Consider the following 17,754-nt stretch of genomic DNA (forward strand, 5'->3'; position numbering starts at 1 on the left):
TTCACTTAGTCTGCTTGAACGTCTAGCCTTAAGAATCAAAGAATTCTACACATTTTTTACACAAAGGAGGGATTTAGTCTTCTTGTGTATCACATGCTCCTTAGAATTTGAGAAAGAAACAAAGCCCTACAAACACACTGCTCCCACCTTTTTGATGGCTAAGACACAAATTATTCAGTTCCCTCCTGGCTTTAGAAGTTTCACTATTTCCTGTATTACAAGAGTGAAGTGTTATTGAAAAAAGGGTGTGTGACATAGATTTGTATGAGAAATTGAAAGAACTCCAAAATAATCACTTTTACATTTAATAGCTATAAGGTAGAGGATTCTTGTCTAGAATCCATGTCTAAGATTTCATATCAAAGAGTTCCTGATCCTTGCTGATTCTAGTACTTAATTTTTTCCCCCGATATTCTTCAGGGCAAAACTCACTCAAACTGGTCTATTGGAAAAAAAAAAATTCACTAGAAGATTCTAGACTATGTTAAAACCTTTATCAATGTTCTTTCCACAGTAAACAAAGTAATTTTAAATTTACAAATTAAGTAAACAAAGCTTGAGGAAATAAAATTGATAAAATACACACTTTTTCTTAGATTTTCCCCAATTTTGAGGATAATGTTGGGAACGAGTTTTAAGCTATTTACTGAGCATCAAGGTGCATGGGTATGAATACATAATATATTTATGTAAGACACTGATAAGGTATGTTCAAATATTTGGGGCATGAGGTTTAGAAATTTAGTTGGCAACTGCTTTCTTTAGGCTTCAACACTGCCAGGATTTTTTATTGTTTTGTTTTGTTTTGTTTTGTTTTTTCCTTAGAAAAAAATATTCAGGTGCCTGTTTCTGGCATTCAGATTAACTCAGTGTCAAGACAGGGTCTAACAGTGATAAAATAAGCTATTGATATGTCATGATTTAACAGAAACAATCTTGAATTTATATGCAATTTAAAATACCCTATTTCAAAAGTGCAATTTCAGGATGTTTACTTTCGATTAACAGTCACCAAGAAGAACATTCTGTATTTGCCAAGGGTAGTAATACTGCATCAGAAATATTTCTTGAATATTATGAATGAAGGAGCCACAGAAAACTCAGCATGAAAAGTGACGTCCTGGAGTTCTACTCAGCTAGGATCCCTTCTGCATTCTCAGCAGCAAGCAGGACACTCAGAAAATGCTGACTTTAATTACAAACTTTATTTGTCAATACAATTCACAGTTTATACATGGTGCATTCCACCATATGAACTTTCAGAACAGTTATTGAGGAGATGAGTGTAGCTTTCTTTCTAAAAGAGCCTGACTGTCTAAAATTTTGGTTAGAATTTTTTAAGTTTATAAAAGTACCTTCAACAAGTTTACATAATATTTACATGTCTAGCTTAAATTTAAATTTTGGAAAATAAGCATCTATTTAGATGTTTTTTTTTTAAAGATCCTGTTTATTTTTTAAGACCCTAATCTGAATGCTACTTATTCAGATATTTCCACCACTGTCACTCCCCAGAATAAAAGAAATGTTTTGTAATTGTATTTGGGGAAATCATCTTTCTGCATTTTAAAAATTATATATACAATGTACAGCAGATCTAAGTATGAAAATAAACGAGAGTAGCAATCTACTAGGTGCCTGTAATGAGTTTTTTCTGAATCTTGGAAACATCCAAAGAGTTACAGGATATAAAATTCAACTAAAAAGGGTTATCAGCATTTTCTATCTAAAAAAAAAAAAAAGCTCCCAAGATTTAAATTGTGCTATAACAGCTTTTCTCTAATGTCAAAGATGAATTATGCCTGCAATCTGCATTTTTTTCCATGTGCAATATATCACAGTGATCCCAGTTTCCACTTCTCTCAAACTCAGTCGCAGCTCCAGAGGGACACCCACACAAGGCTAGGCTGTGCCCAACTCCAGCTACAGCGTCACCTCCCCTGTCTGGCGAAAGTCACCCAGGGAAAGAAAATCGTGTAAGCCTTCCACGTCAAAAAGCAAATAGGTGCTGGCAGTATAATGTTTATTAGCAAATGCCTCGTAACACATTATCGTGCTATCTTCTTTCACACCAATTGTCTTAAATCACCTCCAATACTATCCATGTCTGACAGCTTTCTCCTATCAGATCATATATATATATTTTTTTTCTTCCACCTTTAAAAAATGTAGTTATTAAATGATAAATTCCAAATACTGCCAGGAAAAAAGGGACTGTTTTGGAGCCGCCAATTTTACCGGCCTGGAAATAATTACACTGTGTGTATGTACCACTGGTACCTGAGTCAAATAAATACTCAGAGGGACCATCTGTGCACCTCATTTCTTTGCAGTGCCTTTAACGCTAGAATTTCTGAGTGTTGCTTCAATGTCCATCTAATGTGGCATCTATTCCTTCTTCGGGCATCATCACTTCATTTTACACACTGTTTCCAGCAAGGTATGGTATTCAAACGGGAGTTGTGGGATAAAGGGCTGCAGAGGTGAGCCTAGGGGTAGGGCGGGGAAGGAGAAACCATACATTAGCTAGAGGGGTTCTGTTTCTTCGTAAGATAAGGCACTGACAGAAAATTTCTTAGGTAAAAGGCTGCATAAGAATCTCTTGCCATTTACAAAAAGAAATGTTGTCATCCATAAATGGTCCATATCTAGGCTCAGTTAGGTAGACCCTGAAAAGTTAAGGACTGATCCCTCAAAGCTACATTATTACCAGAAACAATTATAATTCATTCTGAGGCCTTATGGCACATTAGGAAAAGAGGGAGGAAAACAGTCTGGGCACAGAAAGGCATCAGACATTGCTTGTTTTATTCCACTTGTCTAAGAACGTGGACCGTTCAACAAGCGTCATCAAAAAGATAGTGCTGGCTCAGGATTCCAAATTCTCTTGATGGTTGATGACCATGATGGGTGTTATCTATTTTGTTTCCCCCTTTGGAGCTCATGCACAATTTAAAAAATGCTACCAGCAACAGTCATTAAAGAGCATACAGAAGTCCTCACCTATGGCTACGCCTAAGGCTCTTCAAAGAGAGGGCTATTTAATGTTCTCGATCACCGCAATCTCCTCGCCTGCACAGTGGGGCGTCAATCCGTTCAAATAGATACTCTCAGTCTTCAGTAAGGGAGGCAGGACGTCCCTCTCGCTGGCCAGGTGATTCACGGACAGGGTCCTCCTGCACGGGGTCAGCTCTTGGTTGTGGTTCCCGGCGAGTTCCGCCGACAGCTTCCGCTTAATGGAGGTGGCGCGCTGGAACTTGTCGTAGATCTCCACGCTCAGGCGCCTCCTGGTCTCCTTGAACTCGGCGGTGACGTTTGCCGTCCACTCAGCGGCGTGGGCTCGGAACTCTCCCACCTGGAGCACGCACGCGGAGAAAACACAGAGAGACACCAACACGACAGTCAGCATTTTGTGTGCCTTCTCTCTCGAGCGTTTTATTGTGTTTTAAAAAGGAGATCGGAGCCTTTCGAAATACCGGAGGTCTGAGGATTGGTGTAATTACGCACGCGGTGCAGCGTGAGGCTCCTTTTGACATAGATACGGCCCTACAAATTAATCCGTGAACTTAAACCTTCCAAACCGAATTGTATTAGAGGTGCTAGATGTGCCTCTGTCACTGAAGCTTCTGCAGCTGTAAAAAGGCAGTCTCTAACTTTTTGAGACGCTGTGGGTTATTTTTTCATCTGTAATTTCCAGAAGTATTTGAACGTAGAAAAGGCAGTCAGACACCGGTAGGAGCAGCAAGACCGAGTAAAAGCCCAGAATGTGAACCCCGGTGACCTGGTTGGTGCCGGCAGCGATGCTGTGTTTGCTCGGGATGCAAACACAGGTTTGAGAGGGCGGAAGTGGTGTGTGCAAGAACTTTGTGTCCAACCCCACACTGGCGTCATCTGGGAATTCTCTGTTTACTAAATGAGCAGTAAAATATTTTGTTTCTGCTTTCAGGGAAAGCAAAGGAAGGAGAGCCGGCAGGCCCACTTTGAGGCCCATTTGGAGACTAAGTCCAAGGCCTAGTTTCTGAATGAACGTTTGCGGAATTGGGGAAGTTCCTCAACCCATCCCAGCCACCGCTTACTCGGGGGTAGGACAGGCATCTTCAGGGCACAACCGTCTTCTCTGTATACTGACTGTACTTCCTCCCCCATTCTGATTGTCATTAATGTTTTTACAGAAATGGTCTTACATGAAACACATTGTTTTGCAAATGGCTTTTTTCCCCCACTTAACCAATTTTAGTCATTTGGTCCTAATAGTATCCATTAGTGCTGCCTCACAGTTTGTATCAGCTGATAAAAACAGAGGGGGAGGGGGATGACCACCTCCAGGTCCTGTTCTGTCGCTCACATTCTGTGTGTCCACAGGCAAGCGATTTTTACCTTTTTTAAACTTTAGGTTCCTTATCTATAAAATAAGGGTAATAATGGTTTCATAGGAGAGAGAAGTGATGTGCGTGTGTCTCCTTAAAATATAAAGGACTACAAAATTACTAACTATGGCAGTGAGGCTGGTGATGATATGGCTTGCCAGGGGTACTTTGAGAGCTTAAAGCAGAATACCAGAAACAGACTAAGTGATGCAGAATTGAAAAAATGGGACATTTCTCCCTGGAATGTAATTCATAGTTTCTAAGCATCTAGTGGAGATGTGGTCTGAGGTCTCTTGGGAGGTCTCCCCAGAAATGCAACGGATTACCTAACCCTGGGTTACATGGAACTTTAAGCCATGAGGCGCTTTGGACATGTTGAAGACATATGTAAACGATACTGCTGAACCGTCGTCCTGGTCAGATGCACTGGGTGATGTATTTCATTAGTCAAAGGAAGGCTAAGGCAAGAGAGTGATTATGTTTATGTTCTGCTCATTTTTACAACTGGGATGATATTTTAAAAACTAATGGTGAATTCAGTATAGAACTCAATAAACATTTACTCATAATAAAAAGGACTGTCCCTATTAACGCGGGTCTATGTCATGGGATTGTGTAAAATTCTGTATATATGTATAGTGCCTACTATGTGCTGGATGGTGCTCTTTCGAAAGTGTTAACTAACTTAATCACCTTGAGGATGGTTCTTTCCCCCATTTGACAGAAGAAACTGAGGCTAGAGAGGTTAAAACACTTAAGACACACAGTAAATATGTGCTGAAGCCAGAATTCAAACTTGGAGGCCTAGCTCCACCATATTATTCTGCCTTGCCAGTAAAATATATATATTTTTTAATTTTTGTAATGTTTATTTATTTTTGAGAGACAGACAGAGTGTGAGTGGGGGAGGGGCAGAGAGAGAAGGAGACACAGAATCCGAAGCAGGCTCCAGGCTCTGAGCTGTCAGCACAGAGCCCGAGGCGGGGCTTGAACTCCTGAACTACTAGATCGTGACCTGAGCTGAAGTTGGACACTTAACTGACTGAGCCACCCAGGTGCCCTGCCAGTAAAATCTTATTAATTCTAAGGACTAAACGTCTTTTGGAGGAGCATAAGGCAAATTCACATCGTATGGAAATCTATTCCATTGGCAGTTTATATATTAGGGTGAGGATAGTCTGTCACGGTTTCCTAAAGATACTGGGAGAATAAAAGTTTTTCCAGTTCCCGCTCTAGGGCTACTTATGTAAACCAACAGTGGTATCTGTTTCCTCTCTACTGTGCCCTGATTTTTCTATTATTCTTCACGATACTGGACTTGAGGAATGTAGCCACTCAAACTCAAAACTTGAAAGTAAGGAGGAAGAAAAAGAGAAAAATAAAAGAGTGTCCCTCAAAAACCAAACCAAGGTCATCAAAATAATTAGTTATTCCTGTTTCTTAAAAAAATATCCTGAACTTACAGAATTGTCTATAGCAATATAGTCATTATTGATCAAATAACAGTATCCTATAGTCCCGTTTCTGTTAATAAGGATGAAACTGTATATTGAAACTCTAAAGGTGCTCTTTTGTTTCCAAAGAAATTAGAATGTCACATTTATATAAGTAAAATTTTTCTTGATTGAAATGTTAATGCTTGTGGTGTTCTGGAGAATTACAATGAATCCTTATGCACTAAAACATTTTTTGTCTCATTGGATTTTTATAAAAATCTTTCAATCACTTAATCAAATAGGATCTCATCTGCCTAAAACTAAGCAGTCTACACTACTTAGTAACGAAGCAGAGGACCCAAAACGAGCAAAAATAGCTCCTAAAGGATCACAGTGAATGTTCCTGCAGCTTAGGCACTTGACTCAGAGAAGAGGTCTCCCCCCAGATTCCATGTGTCCCGGATTTGTACACGGTGCTCACAGGCCATGTGATCTGATTTACAAGCAAAGGAAGAAAATGGAGTGCTACAGTCACTTGCCCTCTGAACTCTAAGGGAACTGCTCTTACCCTTGTCACTAAATTTACAGTGGACCGTTCTTTGTCCCTGCTCAGCCTGATCTTCACCAAAGGGTTTTGCTGACTACTGCCTCCCTTCCAATCAATCTTTGGTCCTAGTTTCCAAATCAGCACCCTCTCAAGGTGTTGCTTTACCACGTAGGCTAATTCTTCTCAATCACCTTGGGGACTCACTTTCTTTTACCTTTTCCTTGACTATCTTTGTTCCCCAGAGTTCTAGTCTTCTCATTTTCCCTGGATGATTGTCTCTTTCCAATGGTTTCAATTACCATCTGCCTGCTGATGACTACCAAAATACCTATTTCCAGGTCTAATCCCTGACTGAATTCTGTATCCATACAACCTTCACTTTAGATGACTTCTTGGCATCTCAAACTCAGCCTATCTCCAAATGAAATCATTTAACTTCTCCAACCTGTTCTTAGTTAATTGCTTATCACAGTGAACAGTACCATTAACCACTGCATTTCCCAGGCTGAACTTCAATATAATCCTTTGTTCTTCCTCTCACTCAATCTTATGTCAAATCAGCCTTGAGTCTTCCCAATTTCTCTCTTTTTCTCTCAATTCCTTTCACTTCTCTCTATTCCTGTTGTCAAAACTGCGGTCCTGTCTACCGTTTTGGCCCATCTTTATTGCTTCAGCAGCCTCCTAACCAGTCTTGCTGACTTACGTCCACCTCTCTCAAATGCATTATCCACACAGCAGTTACAGTGAGTTCCCTTTAATAAACACGAATTGATCAGGTACTTTCCCTTGTATAAAACCATTCAATTGATTCCTGCTTCACTTAGGAGAAAGTCCAAACTCTTTCAAGTGGCTCATATGTTCTAGGGTCTACCTATTTCGGCCTCAATTCTAACCATCATCCTTCTCAAAGTCTATTCTTAGGGGCCATCTTGAACATTTATTTCCTCAAACACACCACTCATTCTTTTGCCTTTATTCATTCACTGGTTATTATTCTCTCTGTTCAGAGTAGTGTTCCCAAGTCCTTCTCTAGTGCCTAGTGCATTTCCTACTCATCCTAAACTAGTCACCCTAGACTGCTTCCCGGAGCCATTCCCTGACCTCCCCCGCCCCGCCCCCAGACTACATCAGGGTCATTACAGCAGTCTGTACTTCCCTAGCATTACTCTCATCACAATGTATTACAACTATTAGTTTCATTGTTCTCTTGGCTTCATGGTGATGAAAAGATATGTCTGCTGTATCCTATTCAGCTTTCCCAGAACACAGAAGAGTGTAGATAGTGGGGATTTAGTAAGTGTTTGTTGGACAAATGAATGAATGAATGGCAGACCAGTCATGTTTTGGAAACCAAGCTCCAATAAGAAGAGTGTGCCTCCTGGTTGACTCTGATGGGATAATCCTGTTCCTTTCAGGAGAAAGATACAGCCAGGTCTATTCATAGTAAACATTCAAAGTATGTGTCCTCAAACTTTTTAGACTTTGTAGAGTCTCCTCACCATTCTAAGAATGGTTCTCAAAGTGAAGAACATCATTTAAATAAAATCCCCTTTAAATCTAAGTAAAAATCAAAATTCACCATTTTGTGTGACAATACCTGACTAGGCTATCCCAGAGCCTGGCTGCAACATCATTATGTATATAACATTTAAGGTTAAAGAAGGGTTAGTGCTTTTATTTTAGAAGAATCACCAATATCTTTGTCTGCCACTATGAACACTTGCTAAGCATCTAATAGCTTTTCAGGGTAGCAAAATCTCATGATTACAGAGGTCCAGTATTTGCCTCTTCAGTAGTGGTTCCAAGCCCTAGAATCTTCAGGTTCTCTAAAGTATCTGAAATAATACCAAGGAGGCCCTTGATATGGTAGCAACATAATTTAAAACCAAGCACTTGCCATATTTCAACTTCTTTCAGGGCAATTTACCTAAATCACATAAGATTGACAGGATGGCCTAAGAAAGATGAAAGTTCACTACTTTAGAAACTTGCAATTTATGAAGTTCTCAGGAAGCTCATTTGTAATCATAAGGAGTATTTATCACTCCATTGACTCTAAATCAACCAACGACATGGCAGATTCTTTGAGGGTAAAGATCACTGGCCAATTTCTTACCAAGCTCACCCTTTCTTCCCCCTTCACATTGCAGCTTCTGGGGCAATGCTTCGAATAGAGTAATTTAAAGTTTAGTTTTCTCAATCTAGATGGTAAGCTTAATGACAGAAACTATGCATCCTATTTATTTCTTCTTCTCATAAAAGTGCCCAACATGGTAATTTGAACAAACTAGACTCCTGGATGCTTTCTGACCGACTAGTGAGAAATCTGTGGCTGCTGACTGACACAGCCCTCTTCCTGAATACAGACACTCTCAGGGACTCGCCTATGAAGCTGCTATTTGCATAAGTTCTAGATCAGTGTGTGTTGGTACAGCCTGAAGAGAAAGCAATTTATAAATCAATTTTACTAATCACTAAAATGTTCATATCCTTTGATGAAAGTCAATTCATAGAAATTTATCCTGGACAAGAATTTTTGCCAAAGGGAAAAAATACGTATGGAGATATTCTCTGAACTATACTTTGAATTGCACAATAATATTGAGATTAGTAAAGGTCATTTAAGAAGCCAGTGTTCATGAGAAGTCCTCAGCTTGAGAAACTATTTTCTCTTATTATCTTGTGTTGAGTAAAGTGATGAAGAAAGTAAAATTATGTCTCTATTTTGATTACAACTATGTAGAATAATGAATGTATATAGGCAAGGGTAGTAGAAACAACAGTATGTAAAAATGGCAACTGTAGATTTCAACAGTCCCATATTGAATGCTTATTATGAAACAGATCCTGGGCTTACTGCTGACTTTCTTGAGTTGCAGAAATTTTTGAGTAGTTTTTTTTTTTTTCCTTTTAAATCTCCCCTTACTGATGTTATAGTGCTACCTGTGTAGATTCAGTGTCTAGCATACCCAGCCCTGAAAAAAGCTTGTGAGGGCAGAGTTCTCTATGGAATGCTTTTTATTTGCTCAACACATGTACCAGAATTGGATTGCAGTTGCCACTGGGAGTTTTTCTCAGCCAGACATCAAAGAAAAAAATATACCTTGCAGGAATCTTTAAAGTTACAAAGAAAAAAATGCCTGAGAATCAGTAAGATGTAAAGGCAGCCTCCAGAAGGGGAGAAAATATTTGCCAATCCTATTATCTGATAAGAGGTTGATATCCAAACTATATAAAGAACTCCTACAACTCAATAGCAAAAAAACAAGCAATCTGATGAAAATAATAGGCAGAGGATCTGAATAGACATTTTTCCAAAGAAGATACACAGAGCCCCAGCACGTACATGAGGTGTTCAACATCACCCATCATCAGGGAAATGCAATTCAAAACCACCATGAGATATCTGCTCACACCTGTTAGAACAGCGAGTATAAAAAAGATAAGAAGTAACAAGCTTTGGCCAGGATGTGGAGAAAAGGCAACCCTTGTGCACTGTTGGTGGGACTGCAAATTGCTGCAGCCACTCTGAAAAATAGTATGTGGGTTCCTCAAAAAATTAAAAATAGAACTAGCATATGATACAGCAATTCCACTTCTCAGCATTTATCCAAAGAAAACGAAACCACTTGCTCAAAAAGATATACGCACCCTCATGTTCACTGCAGTATTATTTGCAAGAGCCAAGACATGGAAACAACCTAAGTGTCCATCGATGGATGAATGGATAAAGAAACTGTGGTGTATATATAAATATATTCAGTCATAAAAAATGAGATCTTGCCATTTGCAACAACATAGATGGAACTTGAAGGCATTATGCTAAGTGAAATAAGTCAGAGGAAGACAAATATCATATAATCATATGATCTCATTCACATGTGGAATCTTACACACACACACACACACACACACACACACACACACCAAGCTCACAGATAACAGAAGAGACTGGTGGTTGCCATAGGCAGGAATAGCAGGGTGGGCAAAATGGGTGCAAGGAGTTAAAATGTACAAACTTCCAGTTATAAATAAGTCATGGGGATATAATGTACAGCATGGCAACTATAATTAATAACACCATACTGCATATTTGAAAGTTGCTAAGAGAGTAGATCTTAAGAATTCTCACCAATAAGATTAAAAAATTCTGTAACTATGTATGGTGATGGACTGGTGGTGATCATTTTGCAATATATACAAATACTGAATCGTTATTTAGTATACATGAAAGTAATGTCATGTTGTATGTCAATTATACCTCAAATAAAGAAATTAAAAAATAAAATATTCTTAAAAAGACGGAGAATGTTTGAATCACTACTTCTGAATCTTTACCTTGTTTACTAAAGTATAATCCATTACACTTTACATCTAGGTGTGATGACTTTCATATTTATTAGTGATTTCACTTCTGAAAGTTTCCTTATCTCTACCCCAGGTCAGTCTTCACCAGAATAGTCTTTCCTGGTAACAGAAAGTGTAATGACCTAAAGAGAATGGTCAGTGTTCTAAGTTTGAAATTTTTTTTTTTTTAATTTCAGGTCTTTTAAATGTTTGGTCTTTATCAACTGCATTTCTAAGGTTATTTTCCTTCAAGCAACTCTGCAAAATACCAGCTACATGTTTTTTTTATTTTATTTTTTTTTATTTTTCCAAGAGAGTAAAGCTGATTCGTGAGGACCAGTAATGCCTTATACTTTCTTTTCCCTTCTGCTCTGTGTCTGAGCCATGCTTCTGTGACAGGAAGACACAATCCTAGCCTGACTTTTGATAAGAGAATAGATTTCAGGGTGCAGGTGTCCTCTCAACAAGGCAAAAGTCACTGTCTCTTCATCGGCTGGGGTTCCCTGAAAAATTGCTGTTGAATATTAACTAATATGCAAGGGGTTCTACAATTTTATTTTTTAAAAATGTTTATTTATTTTGAGAAGGGGGGAGGGGCAGAGAGAGGAAGAGAGAGAAACCCATGCAGGCTCTGTGCTGTCAGCACAGGGGGCTCTATAATTTTAAACCATGTTGTTCATGAGTCCTGTGTTGTTGTTTTTTTTTTTATAAAATTCAACAATCACCATGGGGTTAAATCTTATTTCATTTTAATCTGCTGCTTAATTTATCAAATGAACTTGTGAAATCCCTCCAATTTAGAATGGTTAGAATAATTCTAACCTGAATTATTTATTTACCTTAACTCTCTATTTCACTTTGACCGAACGAGTCTTTAGCCCTTCCATACATTTCCATTAAGCTGGAAAACCTAGCGTTCTCTGCTTTAGCTTTTCACCTAGAATCATAACTATCCTACTTTCCCACCGACCCATTAGCTTTGAAATTCTACAGCATTCTTTATAGAGTTTTTGGTTTTCAGATCATTAATAGTAATAAAAAGCTGCTCAGGTTCTAAATTGTCCATTTCCAAAGATTGAATATCTCAGCGACATTTTTTCCCCAATTACTTGCAGGCAGCTGCTCTCGAGTGGAGATCTGTGGTACAATTTGGAAAGTCGGCAACAGTGGCTCCACTAGTCCTCTGTGTTAAGGTAGCAATTCTAATTTCCTTTCCTTCACATCGCTTTCCACCAGTCATTTCCCTCGAATGACTCCCTTCCATTCTCAGTGCATGAACAAGGCCAATTTTTGCAGTTCTACAATCTTTGCTAGTCAGTTTCTCCCTACAGACCTTACCCTACCTTATCTCTATTTTCTATTCTAATTGGTTTTTTCTTTCCATGTGTGCTCAATTAACTATGAATAATAATCACTCATTATAGGTAAGCCAGTCCCTTTTGTAGAGTCATAACTAGATGAGGAATTTCTATCTGAAACTCTGTAAGGTTTTTGTAAGTTTTTTTCCAATTAACAAAAGCCAACTCAACTACTGGATAATACTTGGAAGAACTTCAACTTTTCTTAAAAAAAAACATTTTTTAGGGGCGCCTGGGTGGCTCCGTCAGTGAAGCGTCCCACTTTTGGTTTCAGCTCAGGCCATGATCTCATAGTTTGTAAGACTGAGTCTCATATCAGGCTCTGAAGGTGCGGAGGCTGCTTGGGATTTTCTCTTTCTCCCTGTGTCTCTGTCCCTCCTGCTCTCACACTCTCTCAAAATAAACTAAAAACCCCCAACATTTTTTAATGTGCAGATCTAACCATTGATTTTTTAAAAGTTTTTGCTTAAGTTTCAGTTAATCCACATAGAGTGTAGTGTTCGTTTAGGTGTACAATATAGTGATTCTACACCTCCAAACAACACCCAGTGCTCATCACAAGTGCCCTCCTTCATCCCCATCACCTATTTCACACCCCCCCCCCCCGCCCCGCCTCCGGGAACCATCAGTTTGTTCTCTATAGTTAAGTCTGTTTCCTGGTTTGTCTCTCCCTGTCTCTTTTCTTTTTCCCTTGTTCATTGGTTTTGTTCCTTAAATTCCACATGAGTGAAATCATATGGTATTTCTCTTTCTCTGACTGACTTATTTCACTTAGCGTAATACTCTCGCTCCATCACGTTGTTGCAAGTGGCAAGATTTCATTCTTTTTAATGGCTAATATTCAGTTGTACTGCTTTGACATGGTAGGGTAACATGGCCAGGGACCTTTCTCCCTGAAGGATGGCTTCCAAAGAATCTAAAGCCAAGTTGAGCATTTAGGATTTAATGGCCATTTTGTCGTCTTCACCAGGAATAAGACTAAAGAGGTTTTTCTTGTCTTTCTCCAATGCATTTTCCTGCTCTTTGACAGTGGGATGTTAATTTCTTTTTCTCAGTGTTCAAACAATATATCTTAAAGACATGAGGAAAATTAAAAACTAAAAGCAAGTAGCTGAGTTGAAAACTTTCTTCTGGTTAAATTTGTGAAAAAAATTTAAAGACTACTTTGCATTCCAATTTCAGAGGTTGCCTAGCCTGTAATTCTTGACAATTATTATTAATTCATTTTCTGGAGTATTGACATTTCATCGTATTGTTGAACTGCACTGTTAAAAAGACCAAAGTAGTCTCTTTACCAACCAGGGTAAAACAAACAAACACAACTGAAAGGATTACTAAGTGTCACGTTATCTTCACGGAATGGCACATGATGTTTTTCTCTGGTTTTCAGTAAAGTATATGTAATATTCATAATGCCTCTTTAATATAAACTGCTTTTTTTAGTTAGCAATTTCACCAGTTCTTTTTTTTTAAAAAATTTAATGTTTATTTTTGAGAGAGAGAGAAAGGGAGAGAGAAAGAAAGAATGAGTGGCAGAAGGGCAGAGAGAGAGGGAGACACAGAATCCGAGGCAGGCTCCAGGCTCTGAGCTGTCAGCACAGAGCCCGACGCGGGGCTTGAACCCACGAACCGTGAGATCATGACCTGAGCCTAAGTTGGATGCTTAACCGACTGAGCCACCCAGGTGCCCTTCTCCAATTCTTAATACCACACAGATTAACATAATTGTGTAAGGATTAAGTACAATAGTTTTAATAAAACAATGTCAAGAAAAATAATAACACTAATATTAATATTATGATTTTAAATATCTTTCTTGTAAAATATTTGCAAGTATTAAATATAATGTTAACTGTTTTAATAAGGTGGGGCTGCAAAATCTACAAAGTCACTTGTAGACTAGACTCAACTTCTTAATTGTTGTGACATACTGGCAGTGTATCACTGAACATTCTTAAAATTCTCCCCTCTGGTCTGGTACTGGAGTTAACTTTTTTTTTTTAAGTTTATTTATTTTTGGAGAGTCAGAACGCGAGGGGGTGAGGAGCAGAGAGAGAGAGGGAAGATCTCAAGCAGGCTCCATGCCAGCCATCAGCGCAGAGCCCATGCGGGGCTCAAACTTTTGAAACTGTGAGATCATGACCTGAGTGGAAATCAAGAGTGAGGCTTAACAAACTGAGCCACCCATGAGCCCCTGCTACTGTAGTTACTTTAACAGTCTGTATTATGGAGCTCATCCAACCTACAGAACGTTTTATTATACTGTAAAGATAGGGATATTAACGTTTATTTATTTTTGAGACAGAGACAGAGCATGAATGGGGGAGGGTCAGAGAGAGAGAGGGAGACACAGAATCTGAAACAGGCTCCAGGCTCTGAGCGGTCAGCACAGAGCCCGACGCGGGGCTCGAACTCACGGACCGCGAGATCGTGACCTGAGCCGAAGTCGGCTGCTTAACCGACTGAGCCACCCAGGTGCCCCAAGATATGGATATTAAAATTCATGAAACAATATAAAATAATTTATGTACTTTTTTCCAAAATATCACATACGACTCAATTAGCTAGATATTTGTCTGTCACTACAATGTAGAAACTCTGTGATAGGGTGGGGGTGATGGTGGGGAATCCTGTATTTGTTGTTTTCTTAAAGGTATCTCGCTGTGTGAAAAATAACCAGTCAAAAGTGAAAACTGAATGAAAGGGTGATGAAACTTTATAAGCATTCACCACAAAATCAACTCATTACATACTTAATAAAATAAAAGCATTGACTGAGGTTTTCAAAACTCTTTCAAGAAACCTGGATTTGAGAGTAGCTTCCTTATAACAAAAGGGCATTTTATGTTCATATAGAAATACAAGACCTGTCCACTAAAAAGATGCTTTTGCTTCCTTTCATCTTTTGTTTTCCTGATTATTATTTTTAAAAAATTTAATGTTTATTTATCTTTGAGAGAGAGACAGAGAGAGTGGGAGAGGGGCAGAGAGAGAAGACACAGAATCCAATACAGGCTCCAGGCTCTGAGCTGTCAGCATGGGGCTTGAACTCCCAAACCACGAGATCATGACCTGAGCCAAGGTCAGACGCTTAACCCACTGAGCCACCCTGGTGGCTTCCCTTCTTAAGCAGCTCAGCCCTACAGGAATTAGGGGAAGCAGACTAGGGAGTCGGCAGGGTGGTGGCGTTGGGGAAGGGAGCCACAGCGCCTGAGTAGCATGTCAGAGTTAGATCGGCATGAAGGGAGCACCTGCACAAGGGTGGCAGCCAGATATGGGGTGTCAGAGCCAAAGAGGGATGGAGGGCACAACCCACACAAGGGAGGCCCAGAACATAGTGCTGGAGACCAAGCAGGGTGGGGAGGGCACTCCTGAAGGGTTGGGGGTGGGACAGCAGACAGAATAATGAAGAGGTGAGGATTTCACTGTAGAGAAAGGAATTACAAATATAACAAAGCAGAAAATTAGAACGACCTCTTATGTCAGATTGGAACTGGGGGTGTCATTTTTTTCTGCAATTATTTTTAATTTAGGTATAACTGACATATGGTTATATTAATTTCGGGTGTACAATGTAATGATTCGATATTTGTATATATTGCAAAATGATCACCATAGTCCAATTAACATCCTCATGGTTTTCAAGATGCACAGATAGATATAGAATAGATAGAGGGGCACCTTGGTGGCTCAGTCAGTTAAGCGTCCGACTTCGGCTCAGGTCACGATCTCACAGTTTGTGAGTTCAAGCCTTGCATCAGGCTCTGTGCTGACAGCTTGGAGACTGGAGCCTGCTTCAGATTCTGTGTCTCCCTCTCTCTCTGCCCCTCCCCCACTCATGCTCTGTCTCTGTCTCTCTCTCAAAAGTAAACATTAAAAAATTTAAAAAAGCTAAAATATGTGTATGCATGAATATATAATGTCTTCTTTAGCTCTGTCTATTCAGAGTGCCTGGAAACAGTAACAACGCCATTAAAAGCATCCAAATCTCTATTTCTAAATGTTATTACCCACTAAAAGAAACCATGGTTCCTTGGAGAAATGAATGATTCTGAGGCCATGGCAGAGAAATTTTTTTTTTTTTATTAAAAAAAAATTTTTTTTTTAACGTTTATTTATTTTTGAGACAGAGAGAGACAGAGCATGAACAGGGGGGGAGACACAGAATCTGAAACAGGCTCCAGGCTCTGAGCTGTCAGCACAGAGCCCGACGCGGGGCTCGAACTCACGGACCGCGAGATCGTGACCTGGGCCGAAGTCGGCCGCTTTAACCGACTGAGCCACCCAGGCGCCCCCATGGCAGAGAAATTCTAAGCCGACTCTAGGACGTATTATTGTGCCAGAAAGTAAAGAATTACTCAAAGGATAACGGGGATTCACCCAAAGACACAGAAGACAGCTTGCAGGGGCTACTGCTGGCCAAGTCTGGGACTACTTGGGGGTCAAAATCCATGATGTTTGTAACAGGTGATAGCTCATGGATTACAGCAGCTTCACATTAAACACATAGAAACATAGATACATACATAAAGAAGAGTTTGAGGATGAAAGGGACAACCATAAAATCTCAAAGTACTTCCCCATATGTATTAATTACACAGGGAAAGGAATAAATTATATAGTGGAGAAGCATGGCAGACACTGCTTTCTGTGATCTCGGTTAACGTCCGAAAAACGGGACAATCAAAATTGTGTGGAGTGAGGGTGGAGTGAGAAGAGCTTGTTCATGTGCGATTTAGATTTATACTGGGTATCAATTACTGTGATATTTATATTTCACTGGTGTACTTTAAAAAATATATCATAGTTGTAGTTGAAAGTCAGTGTTTAAGTTCACTGACAATTATATCCTTTAAAATTATTCAACGCAAAATGAAGAATTTTAGATTTTAATGTAAAAATATGCACGGACAGACCTCACTTTTCAAAATCCTCTCAGGGAGTTCACACACACAAAGTGTGAGGACTACTGCTCTGAACTAATGCTTTGCAACCATGGTGTTGGCCAGCAATGGGCAAAGGTTTTCTCCTCCCACCCACACCCTTCTCCTCCTCCAAAGACACAAGTTGTGGCTCACTTATTTATTCTCCACATCACCTTTCCCTATTCCTCTATCCCAGAGTTTTATGAAAAGAATGTAAATATTTTGGTACTTTTAACATGATTGATTTAGGACGTGTTACCCAACCATGAGCTTCGGGGACTGCATGGAACTCTTGCAACTATACATACACTATGAGGATTTGTGCATTAAAAAAAACACAAGTTTATATTTGAGAGAGAGAGCACAAGCAGGGGAGAGGCAGAGAGAGAAACACACACAGAATCTGAAGCAGGCTCCAGGCTCTGAGCTGTCAGCACAGAGCCTGACACGGGGCTCGAACTCACAAACTGAGAGACTATGACCTAAGCCCAAGTTGGACGCTTAACCAACTGAGTAACCCAGGCACCTCGATTTATGCATTTTTTACTGGGGAAGGGAATCAGAGCTCTTTGCAAACTCTCAAAGAGTATGTGACCCAGAAAAGGTTATGAACCCCTGCTATTTGAAGCAAATTCAACATTGATGTTTATAAAAGTGGAAGACCACTCCTATGTTTCGTAGGTTTCATTTTGTGTACTGTTTTATCTCAACTGCTTAGCCCAGTATAGGCACATTGTAGACACTTAATAAATCTTTGTCAAATAAATATCGCAG

The 17,754-nt window shown here is 39.5% G+C and overlaps 1 protein-coding gene across 1 annotated transcript in view; it reads right to left on the reverse strand.

The window, feature by feature from the left end:
* Positions 1–2,502: 2,502 nt before the first annotated feature.
* KCNK2 (potassium two pore domain channel subfamily K member 2) overlaps positions 2,503–17,754 on the reverse strand; it is a 122,193-nt gene continuing 106,941 nt past the window's right edge. The window contains exon 7 of the mRNA XM_042926029.1: positions 2,503–3,355. Within this exon, the coding sequence (XP_042781963.1) occupies positions 3,038–3,355 (318 nt within the window). The 3' untranslated portion in view covers positions 2,503–3,037. The remainder of the gene's footprint in view (positions 3,356–17,754) is intronic.

Source organism: Panthera leo, chromosome F3, assembly GCF_018350215.1.
Source record: "Panthera leo isolate Ple1 chromosome F3, P.leo_Ple1_pat1.1, whole genome shotgun sequence".
NCBI classification, from domain to species: domain Eukaryota; kingdom Metazoa; phylum Chordata; class Mammalia; order Carnivora; family Felidae; genus Panthera; species Panthera leo.